Consider the following 17,803-nt stretch of genomic DNA (forward strand, 5'->3'; position numbering starts at 1 on the left):
GGCTGAATGTGGGCTGGGGCTGTGGATGAGGGAGGTGATGGTGCTAGGCTGGAGATCCAAGGTTACCAAGTGGAACTCGGTCACACCTGCTACTTGCAAGGCCACACACATTCCCGGTGCATAGGCATGACAGACTGCAGGCAAACTGTTGTGTTCAAATAGAAAAAGAAAGATTTTTCTTGCAAGTCGTGTGTGGGACAGTTAAACTATTTCCATTTTGGTCAATGTGAAGGACAGAATGCATATACTGGCTTTGTTAAGTGCCTAAATCAGGACACTCCTAAAGAGTGCTGATGTTCAGTAGCATTCACTCCTTCTTTCCATCACATTTCCATCTTTCCTTTGAGGCTTGGTCTGGAGCTGTGTAGATGTTGCTTGCAGCAGTTCATTGATCTGTTATGATGCACAGCAGAGAAAGATGTGTCAGGATAGCTTGTTTTATGTTTTTCCTTAACCCATCAGTTAAAGTTATCCTGAAAGGAATACTTTTTTCTGTTGGTTTATGTGTCATTCCGCCTCACCTTTCTCCCCTCACATGCCCCTTTTCTTTATTTATAAGAAAGCAGAAATGTATGCTCACCAAAACTTCCATTCCTCTCTGGTTTAAACTCAGTAGAATGCAATTGGGTCCTTTTTAATTCTCCTTTCCTGTTACAGTTATAGGAATTTTTCTTACAAAAAAAACCCCAACCAAAACCCCAGGCTTTGGGCTGAATGCCCATTGCAGTCAATGAGAACACCTTTATTTGCTGGCAGGCTGTGCAGGGGGCTGCTGGCTGTGTGGCTTTCCTGGGGAGGTGACTAATGATGAAGGCAGCAGCTGGCCATGGGGACACTATCCTGCCCACTTGTCTCCAGAGCAGGACACTGGGATGAGGAAATGCTCCACACTGTCAGGGAATGTGCTTGTGATATCAGTAGTCACAGGTGTTTGCAAGTGACAGAGACCACATTTTGGGATGATATGTATTTAGCTAATTTATATCACAGGCTTTGAAGCAAAAGCAACATTCACATCTTCAAGAGCCTCGGTGCCCACAGTTTTTGATGGCAGTGATGAATGAGAGTGGTGAATGAAATACTTTGTGACTAATGTCCTTGGCTTTTAACTCCAAGCTTTCCAGGACCTCTGCTTGGAAGCCATAGTGGACAGTAATGAGTCCTGGCAGAGCTGGCTTTGCTCCCTTACACAAAAGGGAAAGAGTATGTGCACCTTGATCACAGTTTGGTGCCTGCAGCTGAAGGAGGAGAGGATGAGGGCTGATCTTTGTTAATCAGTAGAAAGCCTCCTGGAAAAATACTTGAGTCTCTCTTGTGTAGTGGTAGAGAGCAGCTGAGGGAAAATGTCTTGTTTGATGTTTAGTCTCATGACTTTTATCCTTATTTTTTTTAAAAAAAGGACATCTTGATTAATGGCACATTTTTTACTGGGGGCTTGGATTCTGATTAATTTTTATGGGTAAAGCATTCTTTTGCTGCAGAAGTAGCTAATGATAGCCTTCTAAAAGGAACAGTTTCTGCAAATTCTTCTTGATCTTCAGAACAAAAGAAACAGAAACACACCTACTAGACTGCCCTCAAACTTCACCACAAAGGTGAATAGGCGCCTCTGGTGATGGGTGTACGTGGTACTGCTCTTCTGGTGCATGCATGCACACAGGCATCATTCTGCTTTTCAAACTTGACTGAGAAAGGCAAGGGACTCTTTTCAGACAAGCTCTCCTTTTTTCCTGTACTTAACGTCAGCTTTTCTTGTCAATGAGTTTGAAACTAATTCCTCTTCTTCCTAGCGTGCCTCTTGGAGGAACACGTGCATGTTCTGGTCTGCTTGTGGTGGTGCAGCAGCCGTGTTATGACTGTGATAGCAAGAATGGCTGAAGCATCTCTTAAACATTACTGTGTGAATGAAGGAAAGGGTTAATACCTCATGCTGCCTCATCTGTTGACGGTGGTTAGCATCTTATAGCAGTGTTTCACTGCAGAGAAAAGGCCAGTGTGACATTTACTAAAGACTGCCTCTGCTGCGAGACATTTCAGCATCATGAATGGCTGGATGTGCAGCCTGGAAAGTGGGAAGAAATGAGGACATGCACAGGTGAAGGAGGCTTCATTTGAGAGGAAATGAGCACGGGGATCAATGATGTCCAGAAGTTGATTTGTCTTGTGGAGTTCTGTCCTCTTTTAAGATTTTCCTCTCTCTCTCTTATTTTTTCAGCTCATGTATAAGCAGTTGTCTCTCTCTGTCCCCTCTCTACTTCTTTAAATGGAGAACATGTGTTCAGGTTTAGGTGACAAATGGACTTCTAAGCAATTTACTTTATGAAACTCCTTCACTAAAATATTTATGTTGTTTTCTGTTTGCTTGGCTGTGTTCCTGCATGGCACAGGAACCTCCCTGTCATTTTGACTGAATATGAGGGCGATGTCTCTTCCTCTGTTTATCTGTGTCATCTCAGGGTGGGTGGGCTGTGACTTTCCTTGTCAGTATATCTGCTTTAATATAAAGAGAGATTCTTTTTGCCCTTTCCTAGTTGCTGTGGTTCAATGTGTGTTAGAAGGCAGGTACAGAGTGTTGGTAGTACTCTAGAGAGTGTTGGTACTACCCTGGAGAGTGCAGAGCAGCCTCCAGAGCCTCTATCAGTCCCTGTGCAGCACCCAGATTCTGATCAGCTCTTGACAGGCCTTTATGGACATCACTTTTTTCAGAGGTTAGTAGAGTGTTTGAGATCATGCTGGGTTTGTTCAGAAAAAGTCCTTTCCAGCATTTATTTGAGGGGTTTTATTTGATAGTGGCATCTCAGTATTTTGTGTTACTCTTTTTTAGCAGTCTAGTTCAGGATCCCAGAAAATATGGAAGCATAACCAGCATATTTTGGATGCAAAATTTCTGCATCTGCCTGACTGAAATCTTGTTTCACTTGCAACATAAACAGATGAATCTGTGTTATCATCAAACCTTGAGGAAGCTTCAGCTTTTATGAAGTCCGTCTTTTGGGCATCAGTATTTTAAACTCAGTCTAAATGTAGTTTGATCCAGGGCTTCATTTGAAGTGAGCTGAGTTTGACCATTTTATGTAACATTGCAGTTTCTAGATGAGTCTGCCTCATCCATTGCTGTCCAGATTCTTTTTTCCATTCATAGTTGTTGTGGAGAGCATTGTATTCTTGAGATTTAGGACATCATCTGAAATTTGTAGTAATCTTAATTTAGCAACGATATTTTCCGGGCTATTTAAGAATATGATAGCATGTATTTGCTTCATGCCTTGAGGCTGCTGATGTAAGTCGTTCTGCCAACATGAAAGTTGATTTAGTAGCATTTAACAGCATTTTCGGTACTAATTTTGGTAAACTTTCACCAGCAAATTGTGGTAAATTTTCTGTGTGTTTTAGGGATGTTATAATCGGCCTTTGGGCAACACTGTCTAGTGTATTTGAAAGAAGAGAGAAGGATCTCGTGGACTGGTATGGCTGGTAGGGGATGGCATCTTGACCAAAGGAAACCTGTCAGCATTTCAGTTGATCTGCAGCTTTGGCAGCAGGTTATGTGAGCAAGAACCAAAAATTAGCATTGGAATGATCTGGTGCACTTCCCTAAGCTTGCTGCGCTTGCGCTGCATAACTGCAAGTCCCCAGCTGGGAAGTGTTTCATGTTTGCTTGGTCCAGAGGTAAATGGCTATACAAAATTTGGGGTTGTGTATTACAGAATTCGAGCTTGTGTGTTAGGAGGTAGATATTAATTTATGTTGGTTTCAGGTGGTGTTAAACCCAAGGAAGAGTTTTGGTGTGTGTCCTGTGCAGCTTTCTGAAGAGATAGTTGTGAGTAAATTGCACCTTTGTCCAGAAAAGTGCTTCCCAATGCACTGGCAAGCACAGCTGAGCAAATAGCAAGACAGCATTTAGTTCTTTGATTTTGCTTTTGCCCTGATCTTGGGAATCTGGAGGATAAGAACTTTGTTAATCCCTTAACATTAGCGTCTTGTAATTCCTGGAGTCAACTGTTGAGCAGAACTGGATGTTTTGAAGCCTTCACATCAGAAACTTTTATTTTGTGAAGAGATGCTCCAAAGTCTATCATTCCAATGTAACTGTGGACAGTTTTCTTCCCTAGTAGACGGAAATAAAGGTTTTGGGAGAGGAGCAAGAGTAGGGTAACTTGGACTTCTGCTTCTGTGTTTTAGATAATGTTAAAGCAAAAACAGATGGGCAGATGCTGTACTTCAGGATGTATGACTGTTTAGGGGTTTCATGCATAGCAGTAAAAAGTCAGTTTTCCTTTTACTAGATGGATTTAAGACAGGTCTGGGCTGTAGCTATGGCAGGTTACTGCATTGCCCTGCAATTTTGTGCAATTTTGTTAAAAGTTTTTTTTTGTTAAAAGAACATTTCCTGTTCTACAGGAAAATTATGAAAACGGCTTGTAACAGTAATGTCTGAGGTTGTTTCTAAGTACATACAAAAGAGATAGCAAAGCTTGGTTGGAATGGAAGTGCTTTTCAAGTGTTGTCTTAAAAAAGCACACAGCTTGAATTGTTCCAGGCTGCCTGTCCTGATGACCATGGCTCTGAAAGAGGTTTCTCTTGTTCTGTGTGTCAGAGGCTGTTTACTCACAGTGCTGTACTCCAGACACTAATACTCAAGCTAACGTCAGGGTTTCTGCTGACACTTTGCAAGTATGCTGGCTGAGAGCAAAGGCTGTTGCCTTACTCTGCAGAAATAACTGGAGCCCATGGGGAAGAGCAGCATCCTTAGGTAGGAGTGACCATGAGCTTGTTTCTACAGTTAGTGTGAGTGAGCAGTTCTCATCTGGTTGGGTCAGCTGTGCCAGCTGGGACAAGCCATAATAAAAGGCAGTTTCTGAAAAGCGAGTCTGACTGTCGTAGTAAATGGAAAAACCTCTCGCACATAAATGTAGTGATAACTTACTGAACTTCACCTTGCCATCACCAGAAAATAGAGAGTTCTGACTGATGTCTCAAAACATAGTGAATGACAATTGACCATGTAATTAACAACACACCTTCAAGCGTCTGAACAAAAATATGCATTCTTATATGGAAATGTGGGAAACTTGTAAACTGATGAAAAACTCTCATGTAAGAGTAAGATTTTATATGTAGAATTCATTGTTGTAGGATTTTACTAAGGCCAAAAAACGCATAAACCTCTGAAAAATAAAGAGGTATTTTACATGGGTAACTCAGTGTTAGTAGCTTTTCCAAATTTACATTAGGCATTCTCCTTTGAGGTTTAAGGCAATCCCCATCTTGAGGAGATTATGTGATTTCTTGCACCTTTCTCTGAAGCATCTGGCATTAGCCTCTGTAGAAGACAGGCTATTGCATTAAAAAAAGGTTTCATCCTCTGTGGCAGTTTCTGTGTTTAAATACTCCCTGTCAATTGTGACTTGAGCAAAATGATGACATTTTCTTTCCAGATGTTAAAGAAACCCAAGGCCTGGCATTTGCCTTGGAACTTTCATGAGCAAATTAGTCATTATTCTTAAAAATCCCTCCCTTAGTGTCATTACTGAGCTCCTTGACAGAATCAGGCCTGGACTCTGAGGTCTGGCTGATCAGCTGTGGCTTTAAGTGTCCTGAACTTCCATTTGCTGTTCTGGCATCCTGCAGCTGAGCAAATGGTGCTGCTTCACTGAGCAAAGAGATGCCCAGTGACCCTTTCTCTGCCAGAGATCCATCATACATGCTGGTCTATAAAGGGTGGATCTTAATTTGTTACGGGAAAAAAAAATAGTGTATTTGAGGAGCTGGTGTGCTTTTTTTTATCCCTTTAACATTTATGGAAATCTTTGATATTAGGCTTTCGAGCTCCTTTGCTGAAATTCATTTGACAAGGACTTGCACAGATGGTGCTTTTTGTCTGAAATATGTCACTTTTTAATTTCCCTTAGGTTATCTTGATGAATCTGGCTAGAATTTCTGCAATGGATGCTTGTCTTCTGTATCTCTGACTTTGTTATCTGAATTAAAATTTAGTCTGATAGGAGAAATATCTGTGTGCCTTTAATCATAGGCAGAGCTAGCATACTTGATCAGTTGTTTCAGCCCTAGTATAATCAGTAGTTTCTGTGCTGTTAATGCACCTGCTGTAATATACAGAAGTAATAAAACACTGAAATCTGTTTTTCTTCAAAGCCGATGTTTTTTCTTCTCTGACAGTATTTTTCTGAAGAGCTGGTGAAAGGTGATCAGTTGAAAATGCGTGACTAGATAAGGAGTTTCATGAGATGCCTCTCTGTTCTTGCCTTGGCCTGATATTAACATTGACTAGGAAAACATGACACGTTCTGGGATACCAAAAAGATCCGGTGGCACCTGAAAACTCCAAATAGGCCTTGGGTTGGATTGTGGGGCAAGCGTGTGCAACACTTAGAAGATCGCATTTTTAATCTCGTTGAATATGGCTGATCTGCCAGGCCATGTGTTACAAATATAACTACTGGAAGTAGCCAGCTCTGCTCTCCAACATGTGCCAGTGACAGCTGCAGGCTCTTACGTACCACAGCAGCTGGGGTGTCTGTGTGGGCTGGGGGCACATACGGAGAACGCTCCCCCAGGGACCATCACCCAAAAGGGTTTCTAGGAAAATGAAGACCTGCAAAAAGCAATGTGAGGAGGCAAAATTACGCCATTGTCAGGACTAGCCAGAGGCAGGCTGTGCCAAGTGGGTTGGATTTCTGACCTGCCTCTGAGTGCCTTTGCTGGCACACTGCTGGGGATTGATGTCTCGAACTGGCTGGGGGATTGTCCGCTGACCTACTTCAGCCAGCGTGACCCTGCTGGCTTAGCCTGGATCTGGAGCAGCCCTGCTGATGTCAGCCCAGGGGAGGGGGCTGTAATCTCCCAGCCATGAGCAGCTGCTGGGAGCTCCCAGCCTGGTAAGGAGAACGGGGGGCTGATGCCAAATGTGTTCTCAGTGATTCTGGTTTTGCAGAAGTGGGTCTGACCCCACTACAGAGAATATGCATGTGCAGTAGTGTCTGGTCATCTCGCAGACATCTGGTTAAAAGCCAGTAATTTTACCAGCAGACTCGAGTCACTACATTGTTGTTCTCTCCCACAAGGGTTAACAATGAGGTTCTACTTAAGCATTCTGCATCACAAAGCACTGTTTGGGTGCTGTGGTTTACTTTCAAGACACTGAGTTGCCCATTTATTAGCATTTGTAAATCTGACGTTCCTTTGCGTTGAAGAAATATATGAGGGTAAATGTTTCCAACTATTTAAAATTGAAGTTACTTATGCAGAATTATAAGTTTACTAATAAAAGATATGTTTTCTGACTGTCCTAGGCTTTTGGACAGGCTCATACCAACCACAAGAAGGTAGCAGCAGATGGAGAGAGCAGAGAGGAAACCTTGATTCAAGAATCAGCTACCAAAGAAGAATACTACATGAAGAAGGTTATGGAGTTGCAGACAGAATTGAAGCAGATAAGAAATGTCCTTGCCAACACACAGTCTGAAAACGAACGCCTTAATTCTGTTGCACAGGAACTGAAGGAGGTGAGTGAAGATGCGCAGGGTGCGCTGCAGCTTGCATTTGTTACATTTTCTGGTGCTATGTAACCAAAAAAAAGTAAGGTTCTTGAGTTGAAAGGTGATTTGACAGACACGTGGCCGGATGTTCGGCCATGCTGGTTCTGTGGGTACTGCACATCAGTTCCCTCAGTTCCAGAATTGCTGCCTTAAAAAGCAGAGGAACCTGTTTAGGCCAAGCACAGATACCCTTGGATGTACTTTTTCTGTTTCATTCCCAATGCAGATTTTCTTGCTGCAAAATATTTGTGGCGTAATTTCCCCTTTTATCTCCTTTTCCTCCCTAATTCCTGAAGGTGTGGTACTATAAAAAAAACACTGAAATGCACAAAGAGAGGGATAATAAAGTTTATATTCTTGTGTTTTCTCTCATGAAGTGGTAGCTTTTATATTTATGTCAATTGCTTAACATAATAGCTTTGACTTTCTATGGTTTTACTATTGAAACCACATATTTTTAATGGGAAATAATTGCTGAGAATTTGCTTAAAGGTTTTAATTCCTTACAAAATATGTGGCTCAGCAGAAGTCTGTAGCACTGGTGCAGAAATGCTTGAGAGCTCAAACCATTGCGTAAATTACGACTGGTGAAACTACAATCTCTGTAGTTTCACCAGTCTTAATAACTGCTTACTGTTTTATCCATCCATCTGTAAGCCATAGGTGGATGGATAAAACAGTCAGCAGTTATTACTCCTGAGTTTTCTTGCACCTTCCTTTGAAGCACTGGGGACTAGTCTTGTCTAGTCCTAAGCTAATCAGCTGGCCTCCCCTGCCGGGAGGGAAGGCTATTCAAGAGCCCACATCTGAATCTCAACTTGTTCCATCTGACCTCAGCTGAAAGTGTCTCATGTAATTTTTTAGCACATAGTTACAAATATGTGGATAGTGTTTAGTGGTAAAATGAGGGAATGTGGGTTACTTCTCTGGAGATGTGGAGATTCACTGGTGCCTCTTGTTGGGGTATGACAGAGAAGATCTGTGGTCCAAACAGTCACAAGTCATCAAACAGGCCAGTCAGCTTCTCCTTTAACTTTGTGGAGCAGAGTTGGAATCAAGCCTTCTCCTTAGACAGGGAAGCAGTTCCTAGAAACACAGAGACAACTCTTGTCTGTATTTCCCAACCTTTAAGACTAGCTTAGTGGAAAAGCTGCTCATCCCGGAGGTAGCATGGTTTCTCTAAAGGATTCTGGTCACTTCCCAAAGTGCACTTAGTGGCAGATTTCCAGTCTGCTTCCAGTGTCACTGCAACTAGAGGTGATTTTTCTTTCCAGATACTGTCACATTCCAGTCACTCCTTTTAAGGAAACATAAAAATGTGAATTCTTGTCAGCCCTCAGCTTTCCCTGTGGTCCTGGGTTTGTGCAAAGATAGAGAGACAGCACTTACTCAGGCGTGGAATATAGGATATAGTGACTTGTAATTTGCATGTACTTGGTGTACTGTAGTGTCTGATTGCAGCAATTTTGATTTCTTGGTGTGCTGTGAAGTTGTGCTCACTTTGTAGCTAAAAACAAGCAGACAATTTTGTATAGTCTAATCTTTACCTGATGCGTGAGGGAATTGTAATTTCAATTTATTAGTCTTAGCAGTTGCAGGTGATTCAGTATTTGTGTTCAGAACATGGCAGATTCAAGTTTTGGCACGTGCTCCAGCTACAAACATTTCCCTTATCTCAGTGTGCTGTGTGTGCCTGTTGGTACCCGTGTGGTTACTCAGTGGACCCTCCTGCACGCTCTCAAGGTCTGAGACCGTATTTAGTCATCGCTGTCATGCCTGTGTCTGGCCAGGAGTGGAGAGCTCGGGGGGAATCTGAGTTGGTATGCCTGAGGCTGAAGCTTGCTTGGCTGCGCTGCAGGACAGGTGAGATCAGACAAGAGGTCCCATGTGCCAGCTGAAGTGACAGGCTGCCTCTGTCAGCAGCTTGGGAGTGATTTTGAATTAGAACAGTGGAAAACCACCCCGTCTCATCATGGGCACAGCTACAAAAATACTGTTTTTCTAGGCAACTGTACTCCCTGTTTACCAGTATCTGAAGCTAATTCTATGAATGTTTTAGAACATACTTTTCACTTTGTATGAATTAAGTGTTTGAAGATAGGGCTTAAAGGAAAATAATATCAGAAAACATAAAAGCTAAGTACAGTGAACCATTCCTCTAGCTGTACATATATGTTCTAGCTCCATTTATTCAAGTGTCTGTGTATATTAATGAAAGATCCCAAGATCATACTACACCAATATATTGGTTTTTACTTCTTTCCTCTTTCAATGCAATGGTAACTTTTTCTTTGAAGTCTTTCATTAAGTCCTGCATAAGTCTTGGGGCTGAGGGAAGGGAGTCATTCATGTCAACCAGATTCTATTTTTTTCTACCTGAGATCTTGATTTCATGAGCTTCAACTCTGTCTCTCTCCAAAAGGATTAATTGTGTCATATTTTCAACTTATTGCTCTGGTTATAAAGAAAATGTCTGTTGAAAAGCAGCAGCAAATACATGTCCAAATAAGAACATCTGGAGTCATCTGAATCTGTCCTTCTCTTGTGAAAAGGCACTTCTTTTTAAAGTGGAAACACATTTGGCCAGTGACTTCCGGAAAACTTTTGCTGGTTACTACAGCCAGTGAAACAACACAGGTGTGAATGCTGCTTTCCCTGATTGTTTTTTGACTTTTTTTCTGAGTCAATGGTGAAAATTTGCAAGAAAAGCAAGAATACAAAATCTAATTATTGTGTAAATGACTAGGCTTTCTGTAATTTCAGGGGGTGAGGGAAAGAGTTTCTGTTTCAATATTAATCAATTAATTAGTGCGCATAAAAATATATAAAATATATAAAAGTTTGGAATTTAATTGTAGTTGACCCAGTTTCCATCATTTGGGGGTTTGTTTGTTTTTCCAGGTCAACCAGAATGTGGAGATCCAAAGGGCCCGCCTGCGAGATGATATTAAGGAATATAAATTCCGAGAAGCACGTTTGCTGCAGGACTATACTGAGCTTGAAGAGGAAAACATTTGTCTCCAGAAACAAGTGTCTGTCCTGAAACAAAGTCAGGCAAGTTTTTCAACCAGTGAGCATTGCTTTGGTAGCACCAGTTAATTCCTGTGTTACAGTATGGTTCTGTCTCATTTGAACATCCAACTACTTATTTAATACCTTTGTACTACTTTTGAGACTATAAGCTCTACATTTTGGCACCAAGACTTGTCCTTTCTGATTCTATTTATACACAGTCATAATTCTTCATTGCTTGTACTTTGACTTCCAAGTCCTTCCATTACCTAATTTTTCTCTGATGGAAGAAAAGTCTTTATCACTCTGCTTTGTTACTTGGTTTAGTCTTTTTGCTGCAGTAATTTTTCAGTGTCACTTTACAATGCTCCCCATCCATGCATCTTCCATCCTTCCCCTTCTGCAGTATCTGGAAATGGGGATGTTTCTGAAACACATGCTTTAATTGCTACTTAATCCTTACCTTCTCTCTCCATTTCTGTGCTCCTCTTCTATTATAGTTACTTTCATTAAACTTGGTACGCCGTTATAGTTGCTCTACACTGTCACATCTGTATGACTGCTTGTCTGAAAGGTCACATTTAATTGTGCAGATCCAGCTGTTTCCAGAGTTTCAGAAAACTATATTCTTGGAACTTCTTAAGAACTTCCATGAGTTATCATTTGTAGAGCTGATTAGATTAGATGTGGTTTTTGGGATAGTTCACTTATCTATCAGTGTGGGATGTGCTATTTTTATTCTTCAGGTAGCTGTCAGTCCCATTGCATAAAGAAAGTTCAATTGGGAAAGTGAAGGACATAGACAATAAAGATGCTGCAAGGGCTGGAAACAGGTTGGGAGAGCTGGGGGTGTTCAGCCTGTAGAAAAGAAGTCTCCAGGAAGACCTTCCAGTAAATAAAGGGGCTCAAAGAAAGCTGGAAAGGGACCTTGGACAAGGAGGAATGGCTTCCCACTGCCAGAGGGCAGAGATAGGTAGGATATTAAGTAGAAATTTCTGGCTGTGAGGGTGGTAAGGCCCTGGCACAGGTTGCCCAGAGCAGCTGCAGCTGCCCCATCCCTGGAAATGTTCAAGGCCAGGTTGGACAGGACTTGGAGCAACCTAGTCTAGAGGAAGGTGTTCCTACCCACGTCAAGGGGAGGAATGAGATGAACTTTAAGGTCCGCCCCTGCCCAAACTATTCTCTGATTCTACAATTCCATGATAATATTCCTAAAATCAAGATCTTTGGAAAACTCAATATTAATACCATCTGTTGTAGTCAGCACATATTAGAATTGCTTTAGGATTTGCTGCAGAACTCCTTCAGTGTTCTGAACAAAAGCTGCCCTGCCAAGCTAGAAAAGTGGGATATTGAATGTATTTTATTTATGTCCAAGTGAAACTCTGTGTTTGTGTTTATTACTTTGGGCCTCACTGCCCGAAGTAGGGTTCCAGGTTGGACCTGTTCTCATCTGCTTATATTTGGTCTGTTTGGTTTTGGGTACCCTGATATCCTGTAGAAGAGACAAAAGGGACTGTTGGGCTCTAGATGCAGGCTGGAAGAGAGAGGGAACTGGTAAAATCAAGCCTATGTAGTTGGTTACTTTTGGGTTTTACCTTTTTTTCTCATTCGTCATATTCAGAGCAGCAGGTGAAAGTTCCCAGCTCCATGTTCACATTCTAGAATAACAGTACTGGAGAATGCTGTCATTCTGTCCTGAGCCAATTTTAACCTCAGATGCTATCTCAGTACTTGCTAGTAGTTATTGACTGCTGTATTTTTATTCTGGAAACTTTGAAAATAGACTACAGTCTGAAATATTTCATCCCAGTGGAAGTATACAGAACCAAGAGCTTGTTCATTTCATGGCAGTGGATTATTTAATTTTCTACCTTATCCTAATCTTACTTGATGAACTTCTAATTATTCTAGTTTTTAATTATTATCGTTACTGATGTAACTAGAAGCAGCTGTCAAGTTTTCCCAGGCAGCACTGAATTAACATGCTTGATTCCTGGTTTGTGAGTCGGGTGGGGTTCAGCACTCCCAGGTTGCTCTATGCTGACATCTAAAATTCATTTGGCAAATGACAAAAGAATGAATAATGTGACATATCATATTAGTTCCTTTCTTTCAGGGTAAGGAAAAATATTCTTTGTTTGCTTTCTCCGTGCTTTCCCCAAGTGATTAAAAATTTTACGTCAATCATTTGTGTATGTAATTTCAGTGCAAGTGAGATTTTAAAAAGTGCAGTATATTAGAGGTAATAGATAGCGTGCCATCAAACTCATCAATGTGTTTCAGACAGTCAAGTGTAGAGTCTGAATTCCAGCCCATTCAAGATGCGCTGAAATCATGATGAGAGAAATGCTAAAGCATTTTATTTTGAATGTGTAAGAGCAGAGCTTAATCACAGTTTGAACCCTGTAGTGTATTCGAATGGCAGTGAAGCCATTCAAAGTATCAGAGTATCGAAGTGTACCTTTGTCATGCTGGGTTTTAGAAATGTGAAGCTTAACTTTGTAGGAAGGTTGGCCAGGGAATTTGTTAATGAAACAAATGTTGCATGCTAGGAAAGTCTGTTTTGGGATACTTCTGTGTAGGAACATAAGCGGTGTTTGCAGTCAGAGTGCTAAAACTAGACTCCAGAAATGAAAAAATTTACATGATTTTTTTTTACATAATTACATAAGCCGTGTTTGCAGTCAGAGTGCTAAAACTAGACTCCAGAAATGAAAAAAAGTATTCTATTACCACAATATTTAAGTGACATCAGACATTCAAAAGCAAAATTACTTGGTGCCTTGCAGGCAGACATTTTCATTAGAGGCTTTTCCCCCCCATTTGTATATCTCCAGGTGGAGTTTGAAGGCTTGAAACATGAGATCAAAAGGCTGGAAGAGGAAACAGAGTTTCTCAATAGCCAGCTGGAAGATGCCATCCGACTGAAGGAGATCTCTGAGCGCCAACTTGAGGAGGCCTTGGAGACACTGAAGACAGAGAGGGAGCAGAAGAACAACCTTCGGAAGGAGCTGTCTCACTACATGAACATCAATGATTCCATGTACAACAGCCACTTAAACATCTCTTTGGATGGGCTGAAGTTCAGCGATGAAGCCACAGAGCCCAATAATGATGAAATCATGAATGGATTTGAACAAAACTGCCTCAGCAAACTCAGCAATGGCAAGAACAGTACTTCAACACCTAAGAAAAGTGAAAGCTTACCTCCAGCCCCAAGTCTCGTTTCGGATCTTCTGAGCGAATTAAACATTTCTGAAATCCAGAAGCTGAAGCAGCAGCTTGTGCAGGTAAATGGATTTCCTAAACAGTTGCGCACTTCCAAATCGCTCCTAAAGTTTGTTTGGGATGTAATTTCAGTCTTTTCGGTATCTCAGTACCATTTATTCTGTATTTTTAAAGGCTTCAATTGATTTAGAATTTGAGGATGTTAAATGTTTGTCAGTGAAAAACCATAGCTTTTTTCCTTTCTTTTATTTTAATGCAGTGGAATTGGCAGTCATGTCCTTTCCTTGGTGGAAAGTTCTAATGCATCTCCCGTGCAATACTTGCTGTGCAATACTTCATTGTGTCACTAGCAAGAACAATAGTGGTCTGTTTCAAAATTGAAAGTTACTCCAATGACCTTCATCAAAAGGAGTTTTGTACTTACATGTTCTGTAATTAGTTCAAAGAGCATGAAGTCTTAATCAGCACCAAGCATTTCTGTGCTATATTTGTGCAGTTAGGAGGTTGGAGAATTTAGGTGCACATTTCTGTTTCCTACTAATATTTTGTCAAGTGTGTTTTAAATTCTATAAGAAAAAGCCCTTGTGCAAAAAACTGTCAGAATTTTTTAAAATGAGAAATTTAAAAGGAGAAACATGAAAAAGTTTTGGTGTTTCTGAGTCTCTCATGAAGTTCTAAGCTTTCACCATAGAGCACCTGTGTGTTTTCTAGAATTTACTTGATAATTTAGAAGATAGCAATAAACTTTAGCTCGTCGTTAGCTGAAAGGAAGTTTTCACAATGAGACCATCAGCTAGGGAATAAATATGTAAAAATGTGCATTTTGAAGAGGAGATACAAAAGAATTGGCAGTGAACGCTGTACTTGAGATAATTTTAGAAAACGTTCTTGAGCCTTTCCCATAACGTGCAAGTGATTGGATTTCTGTAACCATATGGACCATTGGCTAAGCTGCTGTCTCTTAGAGTTAAAACCGTTTCAGCAATACAGTTCCCTTAACATGGATGTCTGTGTTCCTGCATTTCAGATGGAAAGAGAAAAGGTTAACTTGTTAACAACACTGCAGGAATCTCAGAAGCAGCTGGAAAATACACGGGGGGCTCTCTCAGAGCAGCATGAGAAAATTGGCAGGCTCACTGAAAACCTGAATGCCATGAAGAAGCTCCAGGCCAGTAAGGAGCATCAGTCTGCCCTTGACAACGAGAAGGACCGAGATAGCCATGAAGATGGAGACTATTATGAAGTTGACATCAATGGGCCAGAGATCCTGGAGTGCAAGTACAAAGTTGCTGTGGCAGAAATTACTGACCTGAAAGAAGAGCTCAAAAATTTGAAGGCAAAATACAAAGAATGTGAGTCTAAGTATGAGGAAGAGAAGAGTAGATATGAGACTGAGAGCCAAGCTCTTACTGAAAAGATCACCTCACTGGAAAAGTCCAGTCGGCATGATAGAGAACAGATGGCCAGGCTGGAGAAGGAGCTGAAGAAAGTCAGTGATGTTGCTGGAGAAACACAGGGCAGCCTCAGTGTGGCCCAAGATGAACTAGTCACCTTCAGTGAAGAGCTGGCCAATTTATACCACCATGTGTGCATGTGCAACAATGAAACTCCAAACAGAGTGATGCTGGACTATTACAAGGAAGGTAAAGGTGGACGCAGTAGCCCAGAGGCCAAGGGAAGAAGGTCTCCCATTCTTCTTTCTAAAGGGCTGTTAACTATTGAGCTGGGAAAGGCAGAGAATGGAAGTGGTGACAGCAGCCCATCCCCAGTGTCATCTCTGCCATCCCCTGTGTCAGATCCTCGTAAAGAACCAATGAACATTTACAATTTGATTGCTATAATTCGGGATCAGATCAAACACCTGCAGGCTGCTGTGGATAGAACAACCGAGCTGTCCAGGCAGCGCGTTGCTACTCAAGAACTTGGTCCAGTGGTGGACAAAGACAAGGAAGCTCTCATGGAAGAAATCCTGAAGCTGAAGTCCTTGCTGAGCACCAAGAGGGAACAGATAGCAACTCTGAGAACTGTGCTGAAAGCCAACAAACAGGTAACCAGGTGTTAGAGATTCAAAGGTTACAATGTCAGGGAATTAGGTCATAAGCACAAGAGAATTTATCTTTGAGGTCGTTCTGCCATTCCCTCAGCTCTTTGGGGCTTTCTTTGCTGGTATTTGGATAGTCTGGGGCTGAAGCTCGCTGCTCCATTAGAGGCACCCAGCTGTCCCACTCAAAGACGAGCACTGGGGCTGTAACTGACTTCAGCTTCTCACATACTCCTGAGACTTTATTAAGGTTCAGATAGCTTCAATCTACTGTCTGTCTGAATTAGATCAGGCTATATTTAATGTGGGACACCTAAAATGACGAGGCAGTCTTATTTTCTACTTGAAAGAATTCTATAGTTAGTCTTAAAAGAATTCTGAAATTTAAATACTGTTTTCTCTCAAATTGCAAAATAAAAGAGAGGCTTCCAAGATGAGAATGTGATATAAGAATGTGGTCAAAATAACAGAGGTGAAAGGTAAAATTAGTCTTTGGGGACTGAACGTTCAACAACATTAGCAGTGCAGTAGGTGAAAACAACTGCCATTGAAGCACTATATGACATGCTTTGTCGTCTTTTCTATGGTTAAATTGAAATTGTCTTAAAAAGAAGTATAGTGTTGTTTAAGAATGAAGTAAACACTTTTTTTGCAGTTTTCTTTTGCACATTTTAATAAAGGTGTCCCAAATGTAAGCTAGGTAAAATGCTATAATGGTTATAGAACTGTGCTAGTAATTGACAAATGCATTTAAGTAGATTGTTTTGTTTGTTTGCGTTGCTAGTAGATAGGTTTCACTACATCTGTATTCTGTAACTTTCTTGCTGCTGCTGCATGGTTAATGGGAGTAGGAGACAGCTGTTCCCGGTGTTCAGAAATGAAATTTTATTTTATCTGTACAAGATAAGTTGATCACAAATTTAACATGCCAGTACAAAGTAAATGTTTCATTATGTGAATAGTAACTAAAAATCTTTTAGCCAGCTATTTGATTAAGAGTTTCATTAAATGTTGTATTCTGTTCTCTCTGGTAACCAACAGACTGCAGAGGTAGCCCTTGCCAACTTAAAAAGCAAGTATGAGAATGAGAAAGCGATGGTTACGGAGACTATGATGAAGCTGCGAAATGAACTGAAGGCTTTGAAAGAAGATGCTGCCACCTTCTCTTCCCTGAGAGCAATGTTTGCTACGAGGTAAAGACTAGAGTGAGCTTCACGAAATTTCCCAAGTTCATTGCTTGCAGTGCGTGTGTCTGTGATACACTCCTGTTGATGAGGAACATACATGAATATAGTGTGCTGCTTCAAAACATAAAGCTGTTGTGGCAGTATTTATTCAAGTTGGGAGATTACCTATTATCCCTGGTTCTTGAATCCATTAGCTCTGAGAAGGAGTGACATTTAACAATGCAAAGTGAGCATTTATTGTACACTGAAGATGAGACTCTGATTTACCTTGATGATCTAGAAGAAGGTAAAGCTGTTGCAAACATCTTGGTATTCTTAGGTTGTCCATCCTACAGCTGGCATCTGTCATTTCATTGACCTGTGTCAGCTGATTTGATTGCTTTGTCTTTGGGACTTGTTTCTGCTTCTTAGTTGTGCTTTGTGGTGTTGACAGACACAAAACCCCACTGACACATAGAATCACTGAATTATCAAGTTTGGAAGAGATCTTTAAGATCACCATATCCAACTGTCAACCCAGCACTGCCACTTAACCTCTAACCCACGTCACCCAGCACTGGATTCAGATGCCTTTTGAACACCTCCAGGGACCTGGGCAACCTATTCCAATGCCTGGCCACCTGAACAGTGAAAACATTTATTTAATATCTACTCTGAATCTCCCCTGTCTCAGCTCAAGGCCATGTCGTGTGATCCTCTCACTGCAGGCACAGCAGAAGAAACTGGCCCCACCTCACTACCACCTTTCAGGTAGTGGTGGTGAGTGGTACTTA

General features: G+C 41.3%; 1 protein-coding gene across 2 annotated transcripts in view; it reads left to right on the top strand.

The window, feature by feature from the left end:
* Positions 1 to 17,803, top strand: part of BICD2 (BICD cargo adaptor 2) — a 45,472-nt gene that overhangs the window by 20,226 nt on the left and 7,443 nt on the right. For both annotated transcript variants that reach the window (XM_040076195.1, XM_040076196.1), the window contains exons 2-6: positions 7,314 to 7,526; positions 10,461 to 10,613; positions 13,412 to 13,864; positions 14,830 to 15,849; positions 16,885 to 17,036. In XM_040076195.1, coding sequence (XP_039932129.1) covers positions 7,314 to 7,526; positions 10,461 to 10,613; positions 13,412 to 13,864; positions 14,830 to 15,849; positions 16,885 to 17,036 — 1,991 coding nt within the window. The remainder of the gene's footprint in view (positions 1 to 7,313; positions 7,527 to 10,460; positions 10,614 to 13,411; positions 13,865 to 14,829; positions 15,850 to 16,884; positions 17,037 to 17,803) is intronic.

The sequence above is a fragment of the Hirundo rustica genome, chromosome 12 (genome assembly GCF_015227805.2).
Source record: "Hirundo rustica isolate bHirRus1 chromosome 12, bHirRus1.pri.v3, whole genome shotgun sequence".
In the NCBI taxonomy this organism is placed as follows: domain Eukaryota; kingdom Metazoa; phylum Chordata; class Aves; order Passeriformes; family Hirundinidae; genus Hirundo; species Hirundo rustica.